The sequence below is a fragment of the Lithobates pipiens genome, unplaced genomic scaffold (assembly GCF_037356315.1).
Source record: "Lithobates pipiens isolate NorthernLeopardFrog02 unplaced genomic scaffold, aLitPip1_a1.2 Scaffold_22, whole genome shotgun sequence".
Lineage (NCBI taxonomy): Eukaryota > Metazoa > Chordata > Amphibia > Anura > Ranidae > Lithobates > Lithobates pipiens.
Genome location: NW_027507784.1, coordinates 299890611 through 299908940, shown reverse-complemented (window position 1 = coordinate 299908940; position 18330 = coordinate 299890611). Strand labels below are relative to the sequence as shown.

The 18330-nt window shown below is 43.1% G+C and overlaps 1 protein-coding gene across 1 annotated transcript in view; it reads right to left on the bottom strand.

The window, feature by feature from the left end:
- Positions 1-18330, bottom strand: part of TEDC2 (tubulin epsilon and delta complex 2) — a 96300-nt gene that overhangs the window by 39341 nt on the left and 38629 nt on the right. Inside the window, exons 5-7 of the mRNA XM_077449228.1 lie at positions 17841-17896; positions 5539-6055; positions 4562-4615 (exon numbers count right to left, since the gene is read on the bottom strand). Coding sequence (XP_077305354.1) covers positions 4562-4615; positions 5539-6055; positions 17841-17896 — 627 coding nt within the window. The remainder of the gene's footprint in view (positions 1-4561; positions 4616-5538; positions 6056-17840; positions 17897-18330) is intronic.

The following is an 18330-nucleotide window of genomic DNA, read 5'->3' as shown; positions in this document are numbered from 1 at the left end:
TGACTTTGTCCATTTTATATGTTCTGACCTTCTAGCCCACGCCAATCTTTGTTTCCTGCCTCCTGTATTTTTTCATATCCAAACTTTTATGTGTACAATGCTTCCATTCTGCTGATGTTGTTTGCAATGAGAGGTAACAAGAGTAGGATATTTGTAATAGGCTTTTTTATTGCTGAACTTTTAAACTTTCAAATTTCTAAGTAAAAATTATTTTATTAAAAATACAACCAGCATCTAAAATTTGAAAACCCCTGTCTGGTGTTGTCGCTGGAAGTACATCTTTCCTGTTTAAAGTGACACTAAGGTTATTTATATACTGTATTTCTGTTGAAAATGCATGTGCTGATATGATCTGTGTATGTTACCTCTAATGTCTGGTAATAAAAATTATATTTAAAAAAAAACAAAAAAAAAAAAAACACAACCTTAGTTTAAAAAATAATTCTATTTAAAGTGGATGTTAACCCTCACATATACCCAGTGAAGTGAACATCCTCATAAAACAGAGATGAAATAAATCTCCCTACATAAGTTTTACATGCATATCTGCTGTCTTCAGCTTTATATATTCTTTAGAAAGTTCAGCTCCTGTTAGGAGATTTTCTCTTCCTGTTCAGCACTGTAGTAAAGAATGGGCATACAGCCAAGACAGTTGATTGGAGGAAAGGCACACACCTACTCTCCTCATAGGTAAAGACTTTTAGAACTGTTCTTGAATAGCAGCTGCTAATCTATTCATAGCATCCTCCCCAACACAAAAAACTCAGGCTGTTTTTTTCTCAGTTGTCAGACCTTATGCTGATAACAGAAGGACCCAGCAGGAGACAGCTATGGGACATAGTGCTTTGAAGAGAGATAAGAAAACACTGCAGATATACAGTATCTCACAAAAGTGAGTACACCCCTCACATTTTTGTAAATATTTTATTATATCTTTTCATGTGACAAAACTGAAGAAATTACACTTTGCTACAATATAAAGTACCGTATTTGCCAGTGTATAAGGCGACCCGGCACATAAGACGACCCCCTAATCTTACAGGACAAAAACGCTTTTAAAACTGTACTTACCGTATAAGACGACCCGGCTTTCGAGGCTTCCAAGGCTTCATATTTCTTCCTTCTTCCTGCATTTGCTGGAGCCAATCACGGCGAGCGATGTATTCTATTAATGAATACAAAGCCTGCTTGGATTGGCAGAGGCTGTAACATCATCAGCCCACGCCTCTCTGACTCTCCAAGCCAATCCAAGCAGGCTACAGAGTAGCCTGCTCGGATTGGCAGAGGTCGTTACTCCAATGCGAGCAGGCTTTGTATTCATTTGAATACATCGCTCACCAGGATTGGCTCAGCGGTATATACTGTATGTAGCCGAAGCTACATACAGTATTACTGAACACCAAGCAGCCATCCGAGGGGCTGACCCGGCGTATAAGATGACCCCTGCTTTTTGGCCAATTTTTTTACATGTAAAAGGTCGTCTTATACGCTGGAAAATACGGTAGTAAGTGTACAGCTTGTATAACAGTGTAAATTTGCTGTCCCCTCAAAATAACTCAACACACAGCCATTAATGTCTAAACCGCTGGCAACAAGTTCACCCCTAAGTAAAAATGTCTAAATTGGGCCCAATTAGCCATTTTCCCTCTCCGGGGTCATGCGACTCATTAAGTGTTACAAGGTCTCAGGTGTGAATAGGGAGCAGGTGTGTTAAATTTGGTGTTATTGCTCTCACTCTCTCAAACTGGTTACTGGAAGTTCAACATGCAAAGAAATCTCTGAAAAGAAGAATTGTTGCTCTACATAAAGATGGCCTAGGCTAGAAAAAGATTGCCAAGTCCCTGAAACTGAGCTGCAGCACGGTGGCCAAGACCATACAGCGGTTTAACAGGACAGGTTCCACTCAGAACAGGCCTCACCATGGTTGACCAAAGAAGTTGAGTGCACGTGCTCAGCGTCATATCCAGAGGTTATCTTTGGGAAATAGACGTATGAGTGCAGCCAGCATTGCTGCAGAGGTTGAAGGGATGGGGGGGGGGGGGGGGGTCAGCCTGTCAGTGCTCAGACCATATGCCGCACATTGCATCAAATTGGTCTGCATGGCTGTCGTTCCAGAAGGAAGCCTCTTCTAAAGATGATGCACAAGAAAGCCCGCAAATAGTTTGCTGAAGACAAGCAGACTAAGGACTTGGGTTACTTGAACTATGTCAACCAGGTGAGGAGTACAAAGACAAGCGTGTCTTGCCTACAGTCAAGCATGGTGGTGGGAGTGTCATGGTCTGGGGCTGCATGAGTGCTGCCGGCACTGGGGAGCTACAGTTCATTGAGGGAACCATGAATGCCAACATGTATTGTGACATACTGAAGCAGAGCATGATCCCCTCCCTTCAGAGACTGGGTTACAGGGCAGTATTCCAACTTGATAACGACCCCAAACACACCTCCAAGGCACCATTGCCTTGCTAAAGAAGCTGAGGGTAAAGGTGATGGACTGGCCAAGCATGTCTCCAGACCTAAACCTTATTGAGCATCTGTGGGGCATCCTCAAACGGAAGGTGAAGGAGCACAAGGTCTGTAACATCCACCAGCTCCGTGATGTCATCATGGAGAAGTGGAAGAGGACTCCAGTGGCAACCCGTGAAGCTTTGAACTCCATGCCCAAGAGGGTTAAGGCAGTGCTAGAAAATAATGCTGGCCACACAAAATATTGACACTTTGGGCCCAATATGGACATTTTCACTTTTGTACTCACTTTTGTTGCCAGCGGTTTAGACATTAATGGCTGTGTGTTGAGTTATTTTGAGGGGACAGCAAGTTTACACTGTTATACAAGCTGTACACTCACTACTTTACATTGTCGCAAAGTGTCATTTCTTGCTGTCACATGAAAAGATATAATAAAATATTTCCAAAAATGTGAGGGGTGTACTCACTTTTGTGAGATACTGTAGGTGTGCCGGTCAAATTTCACGAACCGGGATTACATTCAATTTAATAATGCAAAGGTCCCTTCTACTGCTCTCATCCCCCTCCAAATCTCCAAAATTCAATTGGTTAGCTGCTGTGATCCAAGTTCCTGCTTGAGCAAGGGTGCCCAACCAGTGGCTCGGGGGCCAGCGGAGCCCTCTGATGTGGCCTGCGACCTCCTGCACTGGGATGGCTTGTTGGCAAGTCCAGATTGCGAGCTGCCAACCCACCATCCCAGGGCATCAGTGTTGTGAATAAAGCTGGCAGTAGAAGAAGCAAAAGGCTGCAGAGCAGAGCTGCATAACTCGATGCTTCCTGTATAGTGCTGGCTCCTGTCACAGATGGAGTGATACTAAACGCACTCTGCCTGTTAAGCAACAGCTGGCGATACCTAAATGGAAGACTGTTAAAGGTAAGTATTTTACTAAAAATCACAGTGCATATTTGTGCATATCTGTTCTGCAGTGGTTACTGGTCTGCTTTCAAACTGATCCACAGGTACAGTGCACCTGCCGGTTACCTGCACTGAGCCATAGACTTCTTTCATTACCTGCGGGTTTGGTGAGATTTCAGAAAGTGCACTACATCTGCAGGGTATAATAGAAGTCTATGGCAAAGCGCAGCTAACCTGCAGGAAAGCCGCAGCTGCACAGTGCTAAACCCGCAGTGTGGGTAAAACACCATACATCAGTGTGAAAGCAGCCTTAGGCCCCTTTCACACGATCGGTCTGAGCCAATCAAACCCTCCATTCATCTCTATGGAGCAGCAGATGTAAATGGAATTAGGTCTATTTACACCCACCTACCTCCAATCTGATCTGCAGAAAAAAAAACAAAAAAAAAAAACAAAAAAAAAAAAACAAAACACACAGCAGGGGATCCGTCCCCTTCCATCGGGATGGAATAGATCAGAGGGCCCATAAAGTACAGCGGGCTGTGTCCATGTCCGCTCTGCATATCCGCTTGTTCAGCTCATTGTGGCCTGTGACTAGTTACCAAGTCACTTAGGTGGGCCTCGCTCTTCAAAAGGTTAGGCACCCCTGTGCTAGAGGGTGGCTACGTTCATTCTACATGGTCCCAATTCATGTGGAACGTAGCCACCCTCTGTTGTTCACTCCTGAGATGGACTATGAACTATGTGATGTGTAGTGTGCATAGAGTAGAGCTCTAGAGTAGAGGATGCTACAAGGAGGCAAAAAAATAAAAAAACACTAAACAAAAATTTCATGAAAAATAGAATACAGGGCCATTAGGTACTGAATGTGTACTACTGACTATATCTGGAGAACAAGGATATAATTTATTGTCACTTTAAATGTGCACACTGGCTCCTCAATCCTAAAAGGAAATGAATCTGATTAAAAAAAATAAAAAAATCACCAAGAGGTAGCAGCCACATCCCTCAATGGGCGTCTCTCCCTTGCTGCCCTGGAATGTTGTAAAATCTCACTTACTAGCAGATAGTCCAATCAGAAACACAATGGGAGATGGTAAGTGGCTTCCTAGCAATCCTGTTGCTGGACAGTTTTTGCCAACATGGTTGCTTGTGTGACATTGTTCTAAGCATTGGGGACATTAACACCGTTGAGCTCACCTGCTATTCTTCTTGTAACGTTTCTGAAACTCTACTGGCAGCTTAAGTGTTGGTCTGTAAAAGAAAAAATACACTTTAACAAAGTGCCAAGTCCTTATAATCCTATACGAAAAAAGAATGCAAAAGTCCTCACACACATATTACAATATAACAAAAGAATGTAGTAGGCTCTCACAGGTTATCCATAAGTGAATAATTTGTTAAATCTAACAATAACCTCTATACCTGTTTGGATAAACTGCAAACATTACAGTCAATATATCCACTTCAGTTCTGACAATAACTGAAGCTGGGCGGGAACTGATTAACTGCCGCTGACATCACCAGTGACACCAATGCAGTGATCAGTGCTAAAATGATCAAGGGGTTAAATGTGTGCCTATATGTAATAAGTTTAAAATGTGCTGCTTTTACTAGTTGGGCTCTCAGTTTCTGCTATGCAGGGATGAGAAACACAGAGATAATTCCCTGTGTACAGGGTGCTTTGTTGAATACCAACACAGAGCTCTCAATTGTGAATATACACAGCCGATCAGCACGTCCCAGATGAAAATTATTGGCTGGGACTTGCTGACAGGCAATCACAGCAGGCCCTAAACCCGGAAGTAGGTAGTGACATACAAGTACATCGCTTTGCCTACAGCGGCTGTTCCTCCACAGTACAATGGGGTGCCAATTGGATATACATACACACGTGCACTGACTGGTGTATGCTTGGACCGATCCTTGATGTCCCGGTCTCATGCATGGTTAACCACTGCCAATACCAGTTGAGCATGTTCCCTTTACAATATACTGTGTGTGTGTGTGTGTGTGTGTGTGTGTGTGTGTGTGTGTGTGTGTGTGTGTGTGTGTGTGTATGTGTGTATGTAATATTTATATATTATAACCAAAACTTTTGTAGAATCTGTAGATTGTGAAGTAAGCACACTTGACATGGATAAACCAAAGCATATAGATTAGACTTTATTTCTTACCCTACATCTTTAAGGGTCAAAGCTTTTGGTTGCCTCACTTCATCTTGTTTGGAAGACTTCACATTTGCAGCTGTTGATTTGCTGGCAACATATTCTGTTTCCAGAGCTGTAGATGGTCGCAAGTTTCTCTGAGTCTTGTCTGTCCGGATGGGAACTTCTTTGTTTTCTGTTGGCCTGTCTGTGCCAACATTGCCTTTTTCTGAGGTTAGCGGTTGTAATGGAGGTGCTCTGGTGGTGTTTGTCAATGTTGGTCTTGCAGACCCTCTAACCCTTTTCATCTCCGGCATAGTCTTGTATGGAGGCTTCAGCTGGTAGGTCTTGGGTTTAGTTCCTGTATTTACAATCTTTTGTAAAGGTTTCACTGTCTTCTCTTTGGTTGTTGAGGAAGCCGGTATGGTCTGTGTAGCGGGAGGGGTAGGCGACTCTGTTTGTATACGTTCTCGCACTTTTAATGCTTTCTCTAGGGCTTTGTTCAATAGTTCCACCTCCTCAACCTCCTTTGGAGATGGTTGACTCTCTAAGAGGAAGATACACAAAGCAGAGTTCAGAAACATCTCTTTTCACCTATTGAAGTATATTAAAAGTGAATTTTTTTTATTCTTTTTTAGCTCTGGACAGAGTGGGTAGTGTTAGAACCCTTGTCAGGTCTGCATGGGCTTCTGTGTCCCTGTTGGGTAAAGTCACCTTTTCTGTGTGTTATGGTGATCATTGTGTCTGAGATGGAAAAGGATGATTAATCAGTTGTCACCGGAACAGGAATAGAGGGCAAATCATAAATGTATTTATCCTGGCAGTCAGGGGGTGGTAAAAAATTGCTGGTTGAATCCCCCGACCACTCTCCATAACCTAATATAGCAGACGCAGGAGGTGATACACATGCTGTGGCAGCAATACTTTGCTTCACGGCTACAGCACATCATGTTCGGCAGGCGGTTCCACAGCTAAACGTGACTCATTCAAGTGAATGGGACTGCAAGCAACCGTGTCGAATGGTGCAGCGTGGGCAGGCTTTTAAAGGCTAGGCATTCAGGAGTCAACATGTCACCTCCGAGTATCCTGTCGACTGCCCTCCAAAAAGCAAACCACTGCAGATAGGGCACCTCAAGTGTAAACGACATGGCCTTACAATTGACAGACCTGTTCCGCTGACAACTTTTAAAAGAGATTCCCCTTATTGGAGATATTGTCTTATACTTCCTGTTGCGTAATAGGAAGCAAATGACAAGGTCTAATCATTACTCGAGGCTTCCCCACCCCACTTGTATAGAATAAGGCATACCCCTAAAAGACATTCAAAAAAAATTTACATGGCGTTAATAGATCATCTCTTGCAGTGATTGCATCTGAAAAAGTATAAGGACACCGATGTTCAGCCCAGGCCCAGGTTACACTTAAGGCTTATTCACACATATTGCAGGGACTGGTGTTTTTTGGCACAGGATAAGCACCAGTCACCGCTAGGGCACACAGAAAACAATTGTTTATGTGCCCAGTTTGCACTGTAATGCAGCAAGCTGTGATAGGATGCAAACATGTAGCATTTTAGCGCAGTGCAGTTGGGTACTGTATGTTACCGCAGAGCACAGCAGTACACCACTCTACTGTACGGAGATTTAAATGAAGTTTCACTTTGTACACATTAAACTAAAAAAAAAAAAAAACACTATAAAAAAAACAAACAACAATACAGTGTGATGCGCTGAAATGTACATCATACCACCACCCCTTACCGTGGCTCATTGCAGCCAAAAACTGACAGACCTTAAAATTCTATCTGGACCACTGCCAATTTACCCCCCAGGAACAAATCTTCACAAAACATTAAAGCTGAACCCTGGGTTAAATACAAGAGCCACATGTATTTTTTCTTGAATCTTGATGCACTTTGTGTATTTTTTCCAGATCTGTGCAATAATCTAACGCAAAACTTTACGGCTGTGCGGGAGCTTCCTGTAATAAAGACCGACCACTGCTGCTCTCTCTCCTTGTGCAGGGTGACTGGTCTTCGCCCCTTCCTGTAGTTTCTGGAGGCAGCCTGTAGAGGGTGGGGTTTGCTGGGCCCACAGCTCTTCTCACTGAACAGGCTATATAGAGCACAATACAAACAAGTGGCCACTGCCCCCACTTATAACTGGTCTTTGCTTCAAGGAGCACTGGAAAGCTGACATATGTCAAACAAATACAAAGAGATTTCCAAGCTCAAACTTACCGACCAGCCTGCTACCAACCGAATTGACCTGTCTAACAATATGTATATAAAACAGGGGTTTAAGTCTGCACACATTTGCAAATACATGCGTAAGTTGCAGGCCCAGTCAAGGTATCCTGTTTTCTGTAGTCCTAACTCTAACTTCTGAGAGTCTCCACAATCAGAGCACATGCATTTTAATGGATCGGTAGAGGGCAGGTGGACTTAGCCCTTGTACACACGGTCGGAGATTCCGATGGAATGTGTCCGATCGGACCGTTTTGTCACATATTCCGACTGTGTGTGGTCTACATCGGACTGTTTCCGTCAGAGTATCTGACGGACCAAGTTTTCCAATTTGTTGGTAAAATTTTCCGACAAAATGCTCCGATCGGAGATACTCCGATTATGTGTAGAGAATTCCGATCGGACAAAGTGGCACGCATGCTCAGATCAAATTCCTACACCAAAGCTATTGGCTACTAGCGTGAACGTAGTCCCGTCGTAACGAAATAATGTAATCACGTTGGATTTTCCGACAACTTTGTCCGACCGCGTGTATGCAACAGTTTCGGACAAAATCCAGACAAAATCCGACGGATTTGGTTGTCAGAATCTCCAACCGTGTGTACAAGGGCTTAGAAGGAGTAAACCACTTCTTAACCCCTTCTGGACCGCCCACTGTGGACATACTTTGCTACTTTGATGTTAACTGTTGTTATTATGGCAGTAAATAGCTGCCAAAACCCCCGTATTTTTCTTAAATAGCAGGCAGTCTGCTTTATCATAAAAATGGATGTAGCGGCGGATTTGCCGCAAGATCACTTTTATGGCCAGAGCCATTGGTAGTGGCAGAAACTATGCGATCCCAGGGATGGATGGGAAGAAAGTTGACTGAGGGAGGGCAAGATGGCCCCAACTTGGCCCTATGTCGAACATCACTTTTTTTTGCTTTTAAGTGTAAATGTGAGATCTGTGGTCTATTTGACCCCAGATCTCACATTAACCACTTCCGCCCCCTGCCTATAGCAGAATCATGGCCGGGCAGTGGTTCTGTTATCCTGACTGGACGTCGTATGGCGGCTTTCAGGATAACAAGCCAGCACGTGCCCATAGGGATGTGCAGTGTGGCAATCAGTGGTGTGTTATTCTGACACACCGCATCCCTCATCGTTGTAAGGAGCCTCTGATGGAGCTTTTACCACATGATTAGCTGTGACCAATCACAGTGTGAACCAGGAAGTGCCATTAAATCGGCTTTACCTCAGTTCGTGCCGACAGGGAGAGCTGATTATCAGCGCAGCCCTCAGAGGTGCCCACCACAGTTGCAAATCAGTGCCCATCAGCTGCCAGTCAGTGCACAAAGTGCCAATCAGTGCCCAAAGTGTCCCATCAGTAACGCCTGTCAGTGCCTCATCAGTACCCATCAGTGCCCTCTATCAGTGCCCATCAGTGCTGTAAATCAGTGTAGCCCATCAGTGCCAATTATTTCTAATTATCAGTGCCACTTCATCGGTGCCCATTAGTGCAGAAATGTTGAAACATCACCTACGAAGATTTTTAAGTTACAAAGTTTGTTGCCATTTCACGAGCGTGCGCAATTTTGAAGCAGGTATCAATTTACTCTGCGTAATATTAATCTTTCACATTATACAAAAAAAATTGGACTAACTTTACTGTTTCTTAATTTTTCACTGAATTTTTTTTTATTTTTTCTCAAAAAAAAATAAAATAAAAAAATTGCATTTTAAGGCCCTTACACACGATCGGACTTTGTACAAACTTTCCCGTGGACCTTTGTACAAAGTGCGTCGGCCATGAACTTGTATTGCATACACACGGCAGGACTTTTTCAGCCAACTTTCACCGAATCACATGGTTTTTCTGCTCTTTACCGCCACCTGTGGTCAACTTTGTTTTCTGATCTTTTGCATTGGTTCTGAGCATGCGTGTTTGTACTTTGAACAAAAGTTCTATGCCTTTCGGTACACACGATCAGACTTTGCTCCATCTGACTTTTGTTGCCGGAAAGTTTGTCTGTTCGCACAGCCAAAAGTCAGATGAAAAACTAAAAAGTTTGTCCGATGGAGCGTACATACAGTCGGATGTTGCCTTAAAACAGCTCATTTGCATGGTTGTTGTCAAAGTCAGATCGTGTGTACGGGCCTTAAGACAGCTTCGCAAATACGGCGTGACAAAGTATTGCAACAACATTTTATTCTCTAGGGTCTCTGCTAAAATATATATGCACACACATATATATATATATATATATATATATAAAATGTTGGGAGCTCTAGCAAAAAATACGGATTTTAACTTGTAAACAACAAGTGTCAGAAATAGGCTTGATCCTTAAGTGGTTAAAGGTACCAGTGATTATGGAACTGCTACTTCACAAATTAATATCGGGATTTGCATAGGCATTTGGTGCACAAAGTGAATTTATATCCTTTGAGACATATTTCAATTACAGTAAAATTTTTGTTCCTGGAGTTCAGCTTTAATTGGGGGTAATAGAACACTACCATCTAATGGTCAAACTGCATGACTACTATGCAACGTGTATATAAAAAAAAAAAAAAAAAAAAAAAGGAAATTTAAAATCACTTAACTGCAGAAATGAATCATTTTGGAGTATAATATAGGTCTTCAAAATATAATTAAAGGTTTCAAGGTGCCAACTTTACTGGTGTTTTGTTAAAAAAAAAAAAAAAAAAAAAAAAAAAAAAAAGCAAAGAAAATGCCAGCTGAGAGAAAATGAATTAAAAATGAATTACATTGAGGCGTAAAATGAGAATATTTTGATGAAAGCTTCTCATTCTCCAGACAATTGGGCCTATAAATAGAATGCAGACGATAGCGTATTCTGCTCACAATCCAAGTGCAGAAGGAGAGAAAAGAGATCATCACTGTGTGAGGAATTAGCATACATTAGCTGGCGCTCCACTAAACACGTATCACAGTGCTTGTCTGTGAGATAGGTTTCATTGTGACGGCGCCCGATGTGCTCTCCGCAATATTATAAAGTTCGAGTGAAATTAAATGGATTTCAATAGCCTTTTGGAAGCGAGATTACTACCCCGCTGCTCTGCTTTCCCTGCAGTAAAATATCGGACTTATTACAGTAATAAAACAAGAATTAACCATTTTGCTTCCCTGGCAGCATTTGTTTTGGATGGTAGTGTACATTTGAGCAGAATAAATGCAGTAGGGGAAATACAAGAAAGATCGGTATGAATCTGGCCAAACATGGGAGCCGCCATTGCACTTGTTGTGAAGGTATCAATGTAGATCCCCTCAAAGGGCATGAAATACAGGGGATACGATGATATGGGTATTAACTCTAAAGCTGGGTATACAGATATTGAAATTTAGCCGGTTCAACAGGAAACAGCCAAATTTCAATACGTGTGTACCCATCAGTTCAACAGAAGTTAGACGTTAGATCAGCTTCTGTGGAATGGTCCTGCTGGAATATCGGGAGGCGGAGTCCTCGCTGTCAGAATAAAATAGCCCAACGGGGGGAGATCCCTACATCCATATCTCTTGTGTGGATGTGGGATTCCGTCCCACTCAACTTACTGGTTGAATGAAAAAAAACTCCCCGTGTATACCCTGCTTAAAGTGGTTGTAAACCCTTAGGCCGCGTACACACGGGCGGACTGTCTGACGGACTTGGTCCGCTGAAACGTGTTTCAGCGGACAGTCCGCTCGTGTGTGGGCTTCAGCTGACTTTTTCAGCGGACAGTCTGGCGGACTAAGTCTTTCGGAATTTCCGTAATATTGTCCGTCCAACTAAGTATGGACTAAGTATGGCGCATGCTCAGAAAGGATTTACACGGCCGAAAGTTGCATTGCAGTGTATTGGACGTCGTATTTCTAGTCCCGTCGTACGTGCTGTACACGTCACCGCGCAAGCTTTCAGCGGACTGTCTGTTCATCGTGTGTGGTCAAGTCCGTTCATTCAAAAGTAGGACGGACTGTCTGTCGGATTGTCTGACGGACTTAGTTGGCCAGACAGTCCGCCCGTGTGTACGCGGCCTTACAAACCACTTTGACCTACAGGTAAGCCTAGATTAAGGCTTACCTGTAGGTCCAAGAAATATCTCCTAAACCTACGCGGTTTAGGAGATATTTGCCGAAAGACAGGCACCGCTGTCTACAGCGTATGCGCCATAGACAGCGGCGCGCAGGTGCACTGAGCGCGCCACAGTTAACGGCGATATGCCGCGAGTGGCGGCTCCCGTGCGCATGTGCGGGAGTGACGTCATCACGGCTCCGACGAATGACAGCACCGGAGCAGCGAGACTCACCAAGAAGATGGAGGCTCCGGGCTACAGGGGACAGCGATGACTTCGCTGGCTCCTGTGTCAGGTAAGTGACACATAATGGACTACTATGCGATGCATAGTAGTCCAATATGCTTTACCTTTGCAGGGAATCAAAGAGGAAGTAAACCCATCAGGGTTTACTTCCTCTTTAAGGGCCTGTGTCAAAGGACCATTGTTCATGGTAAAACTGCTTCTCCCCCTATACAAGTCAATGAAAATGCAAAATCAGCCTGATGCCGCATAGGAGGTGGTCATCTATAGATCAAATGCACCCGCCAATGAAATCCACAAACAAAAAACAAAGGGGGCAAATGCCTAATGCATTATTCACAGCACTTTATTAAAAAGGTAAAAAGATACAAATTGTACTCTCACCCCCAAGCGTAAACAATAGCATATCATAGATCCAGAAACCAGCCTTCGATGGAGAGTTTATTGACTGTATAAAAAAAATTCTGAAGCCAAAAATAGCTGCTGTAAAAATGTCCAAAAACATCCAGTGTGCATGAGGCCTTAAAGTGGTGTTGCACCCAAAAAAAAGAAAAATTCATCAATGTTCCTTAAAAAAAAAAAAATAAATAAAAAAAAAAAAAATGGAAATTTTTTAAATTTTTTTTACTCACCTCTAAATGGCTGTTGCTAGGGAGTCCCTCGTAGTCTGCCTCCTTCAGTGCCTAGACTAGTGACATCACTTCCCCTCAGTGCAGGAAGGGCTCAGCTCTGCCCCCTCCCTCTTGTCAATCATCTGGGACACGTGACGGGTCCCAGATGATTGTGCTAATCGCGGCGCATGGTGCAGCTCGCGCATACGCAGCGGGTGCCCAGCTGTGAAGCCGCAGCTGGGCGCCCACAGTTACAATGCCGGCGCCGCCGAACGGAGGGGGGAGACAAGCGGGGCTTCGATCCCCCACGTTGCTGGACCCTGGGACAGGTAAGTGTCCGATTATTAAAAGTCAGCAGCTGCAGTATTTGTAGCTGCTGACTTAATTTTTTTTCTTAAACGGAAACACCACTTTAAGGTAAGCCTGTCATGCCTGCAACTAACAACTGAACTCTTCCAACTTCCATCAGCTTTGGCCAAAATATGTGCATGCAAGAGCGTCGAGACCCTATGGGGTAAAGGACCCTGCTATACCGCAGATGGACAACAGCGGCAAAAAGCGACCTGAGGCGATTCAGTTTGCATAGGTAGCGCTATACAAGTCACTCATTCACTCAGCTCGTCCCCCACACTTATTACCCTTTGTACCACCCCATTAGATTGTAAGCTCTTATGAACATGGCCCTTCTAACCCGCTTGAATTTCATTGTGTTGTAACTGTACCATCTCCCTTTAGATTTTAAAGTGCTGCGCAAACTTTTCACACTATCTAAATCCTGTATAATAATAACCAGTTCATGTGCTGACAAGAAACATGCTGATAGCAAGAAAGAGCAAAGTGCAAGAAAGAGGAGCTGATCACTGCGCTGCTTTTCCTTTCACGGTCCAGTCACAGGTTGGGGGCAGGTCCATGACAGCCTGGGCTCCGAGGGACATGGGCATCACTCTAGAAGACTAAGGACATTTAGTGGAGGAAAAGATCTACTGCAGGGAAACCTAAAGGCGGGTATTGCAACAAAACTGCTTTTATTATGGTTTAATTGGCTGGGGTTTTTTGGGGAAGGTTTCTCCTTTAACGTCAGATCTGAACAAGGAAGTGTCAAGCACAGCCTGTGGTAACCCATATCAGAAACAGCTGAAGGATATTTGCATAGTATCCTACAGAAATAGATTTTGGGTGCATTACAGTATGTACTGAAAAATGTCACTCTCCTTTAACGCAACCTAGCGTGAACAAGGTCAATATTAAAATATTGACTTTTTTTATACCAGCTGTATTCTGTTAAGCACATAAAAAAAGCATCCTTTGTGAACATAACCTAAAAAAAAAGAGCCTACAGACAAAATATTCTGGATTTTAGAAGGGGGATTCACATTGCTGCAGTCCCATTATAATTGGGCGTCTTCATGCCACCCGTTTGTCAGATCTCTGCCAGCAGATAAAAAAAACTTCACTTTTCAAGTGACATCAGAGTGTGTTCAGCATGGTGTGAAGAGTTTTTCTATGTACAAAGAATGGAAATCTCAGCAGGACACTCCAACTGATGTATCCAGGCATGATATTACCAAATAGAAAGGTAGCGGAAAGTGATTTCCTCATCACATTAATACAGTCCTTACATGAAAGCCTCTGTATTACTGAGCCAAATGAGGTACCTAAAATAGCAGATGGGGTTTACGCTTTAATTAAATCTGGCTTCTAGTCAATAACTTTCCCTTATGTAATGTAATGTGGTTTCTTCGTAAGATAATGGATTTAGGAGTATTGTAACATATGGCTAAATGCAAAGAATATATAGGATAAAGGTGCCCTTGCTGAAAATGAAGGTAGAAGGATTTACCATGGGGATCCGAATTTCCAAATAGATGTGTTCTTTGTGCAAAGAACAAAAAGGTCTGTAGGGCTCCTAAGGCCAACGTCACACTGGCGATCCTATCACTGGTGTCATGTCAAGTCAACAGCAACAGCAACAGCAACAGGGTTGCTGAAGAGATCCCCAACCTACTTCTATGGCATGCCTCCCTTACTTGCTGAAATGTTGCAGAGCAATGGAGCAAAACCATGCCGGGAGAAGTGTTGTAGGAGCTGATGAGTGTTCTCTCCACTCTATTAGTGATTCTGTCACTGGCTTGTTGCCACCGCTGACAGGGCTGCTAGAATAACATGGCTCCAACATTAAAAGTAGTTGTAAAGGCAGAGGGTTTTTATCTTAATGCATTCTATGCATCAAGATAAAAAGCCTTCTGCGTTCAGCAGCCTGCCCAGCACCCCCTATTACTTACCTGAGCCCCTCTCTGTCCAGCGATGTCCACGAATCTCTCGGTGGTCCTGGACTCTCCTTTTTGGATTGGCTGAGACACAGCAGCAGCGCCACTGGCTCCCGTGCCTGTCAATCAAAGTCAGTTAGCCAATCAGGAGAGAGAGAGAGAGGGAGGAGCAGAACACCAGCTCAGTGCCTGAATGGATGCACAGAGCTGCAGTTCGGCTCGGGTGCCCCCATAGCAAGTTGCTTGCCGTGGGGGCACTCAATAGGAGGGAGGGGCCAGAAGCAGCGAGGAGGGGTCCGAGAAGAGGAGCATCTGGGCTGCCCTGTGCAAATCCACTGCACAGAGCAGACAAATATAACATGTTTGTGATTTAAAGAAACAAAAACAAAGACTACTTTACAATCACCTTTTAAGTGTTACTAAACCCAGGAGCCTGCATTCATTATATCTGGTCTCCCACGGTAAACGGAAATGCAAAAGCTTTAGTAAATATAAACGGCTAAATACCCTTTCTCAACAGCAGCATATAGCAGTCTTGTGACTTCCATCAGTGTCTGGTTAAAGCTTGTAGGAGGAGTTTTCATTCTCCCCTGACTGTCCTATGAGGCTGCAGGACCCCTGACCATCTGTCTAGACCAGGGGGTCTCAAAAACTGGTGGCCCTCCAGCCGTTGCAAAACTACAAGTCCCATCATGCCTCTGCCTGTGGGAGTCATGCTTGTAACTGTCGACCTTGCAATGCCTCATGGGACTTATAGTTTTGCTAAAGCTGAAGGGCCGCCAGTTTGAGACCCCTGGTCTAGACAGTGCTGATTGGCCCTGTACTGATCACATGCACTTTCCCAAGAAAAAAATAAAACAACTCATTAGAAACACACAGGCCGAAATGAGCATGTGCAGCTTTCACCTTATCAAGAGATGGATTGGGGACTGTGGAAGAAGGGGAGGATCAGAGTAGACAGGATCAAAAAAAGCCTTTTTACACATTGCAGAGGATTAACCCCTTCAGTGAACATACAGTGAATATAACCAGCATGGTTTACTGCATATATCGACTGATTTTACTGTTGTGGGTTTAGAAACACTTTAAAGAGGAACTGCAGTCAGCTCAAATGATTTATAATAAAAAACATCTTTGCTGTTCTGAAGTTTCTCTCCAACCACTTTGCATATTTTATATATACTGTGATTCTGTACTTGCCAAATATGCTGCAGAAATCTCCCTCCACTGAGTCTAGCTGCAACCATTTTAACTGTGGGCAGCTGAAGCTGGTGCCTGTTCACTTCCTGGATTTACAGACACACACCTCCAGCTCTAGATCTCTCATTGGCCCTCTTATGACTCATCCCCTCTCCCTTCCTGGTAAAATCTCGGGAAGAGAGAAGTGGGCTTTATGAGGTATTTACTGGCAGAAAAAAAAAAAAAAAGTTTTACTATCCAAAGTTAAAAACAACAAGGGCAGAAGATTTAATCGATGGAAAGGTCTGCTTTAAAAAGGTATGCAAACAATTAAAGAGATAGACAATGTTGAGACAACATGGTTTCACCACTCGCCTAGCCAGAATGCATCAGACAGCTTTGGCAGGGTTTCAGAGGTTCTGCCTTATGCGGCTCCATGCTCCACATTTGGTGGGAATGCCCCAAAATTAGGAATTATTGGAAAAGGGTGTTTTCCATGCTCCGCGAGTTAGTATCAGGTGGTGTTGGACATCAGCGGCTACTGTAGCTCTTTCAGAAAGCAAATATTTCCCTCACCACCATCACTCTTCTTTACAGGTGGCTGCTTATTTTACCCATTTTTATTGCAGCGTCAGGGTCTTTAACCACTTGCCACCCAAGGAAAAATGGAAAATTACTCAGAACTCCCAAAACAGAATATTTATAATATAATTGTATTCATTTATTTAGCAGTGACTACAGAATAAAATGGCAGTCATTGCAACTTTTATGTCGCACGGTATTTGCGCAGCTATTTTTTCAAAACGCGATTTGTGTGAAATAAACAAACACTTTCATGAATTAAAAAACAAAAACACAATATTTACCCCAATTTTTTTGTAGAATGTGAAAGATGATGTCATGCCAAGTAAATAGATACCCAACACATCATGCTTTAAAATTACGCACACTCGTGGAATGGCGCCAAACTTTTAGCCTTAAAAATCTCCATAGGCCATGCTTTCAATTTTTTCTACAAGTTACCAGTTTAGAGTTACAGAAGAGGTCTAGTGAAATATTGCGCTCATGCTAATGTTCACATGCGTGGTTTGAATGTCGTTTACATATGTGGACGCGACCTACATATGCATTTGCATGCAAGCACGCGGAGACGGTCGCACTTTAAATTATTTTTTTGTTTATTTACTTTTTTTTTTATTTTGACACTTTCCCTTTAATTTTTTACTTTTTGATCATTTTTATATTACAAGGAATTTAAACATCCCTTTTAATAGGAATGGGACATGACAGACCCTCTTTATGGAGAGATCTGGGGTCTATAAGTCCCCAGATCTCTCCTCTATGCTGGAAAGTCTGAGATCAAAAAAATAAATCGATCTCAGGCTTTCCAAAAAATATATATATATATAAATAAAAGGGGCAGTGTTTACATTTGCCGGAGCTGGAAGTGACGTCATTTCCAGCCTCCGAGGGTCATAGAGATGGCCAGGGATCATCTGGTCCTCAGTCAGCTCTAAGGTAAACTTCTGCCGTCGGCTAAGATTGTTTTTACGGTGCAGGGAATCGCCACCTGCAGGCATCATTCAGATATTGCCACTTCAAGTCCCCGACGTCATAGGACGGCGACCCGGGGGAAATGGTTAAAGAGATGTATGTAGAGGATGTGTATTGACAGAGAAACACAAACATGTTCACAGTAGAGAAGACTAAAAGGATTATTTTTGCTGCTCACCTTGCGGTTCACATGGCGATTCCTCCTGATTGAAAGCCTCACAGCTGTCAGTTTTCCTGCGGACATACCAGGCAGTGTGAGATTCTTTACAAAAACAGAGTGCTGTGTGTCTTACTGCAAAATATACAGATTTAGATCTACAAGTCAGTGACGTTTGTTGCACATAAATATATAACCAGTATATGGAATCTGCTGTATGAGAAGCAATTACCACAGTAACATCTGCATGCAAACAACATAGAATGACAATGTCATTGTCACAGGAGAGTCAGTTCATAAAGTAGTTTTTCTCTTGTTCTGGTTCTATTGTTTGATATCTTACCCAATCTACTTCGGGTCTGTTAATTTAATATGCATAACACACTGTTAGTGCTATTATAGCGCTTTATTTTATCAGCCCTATTGAAAACAAAAATTATTTCACAAAGATTTGCCAAGAGGGTTATCACTCCTTAAAACAACATCAGCCTCAGGTGTCTAGTCGATATAA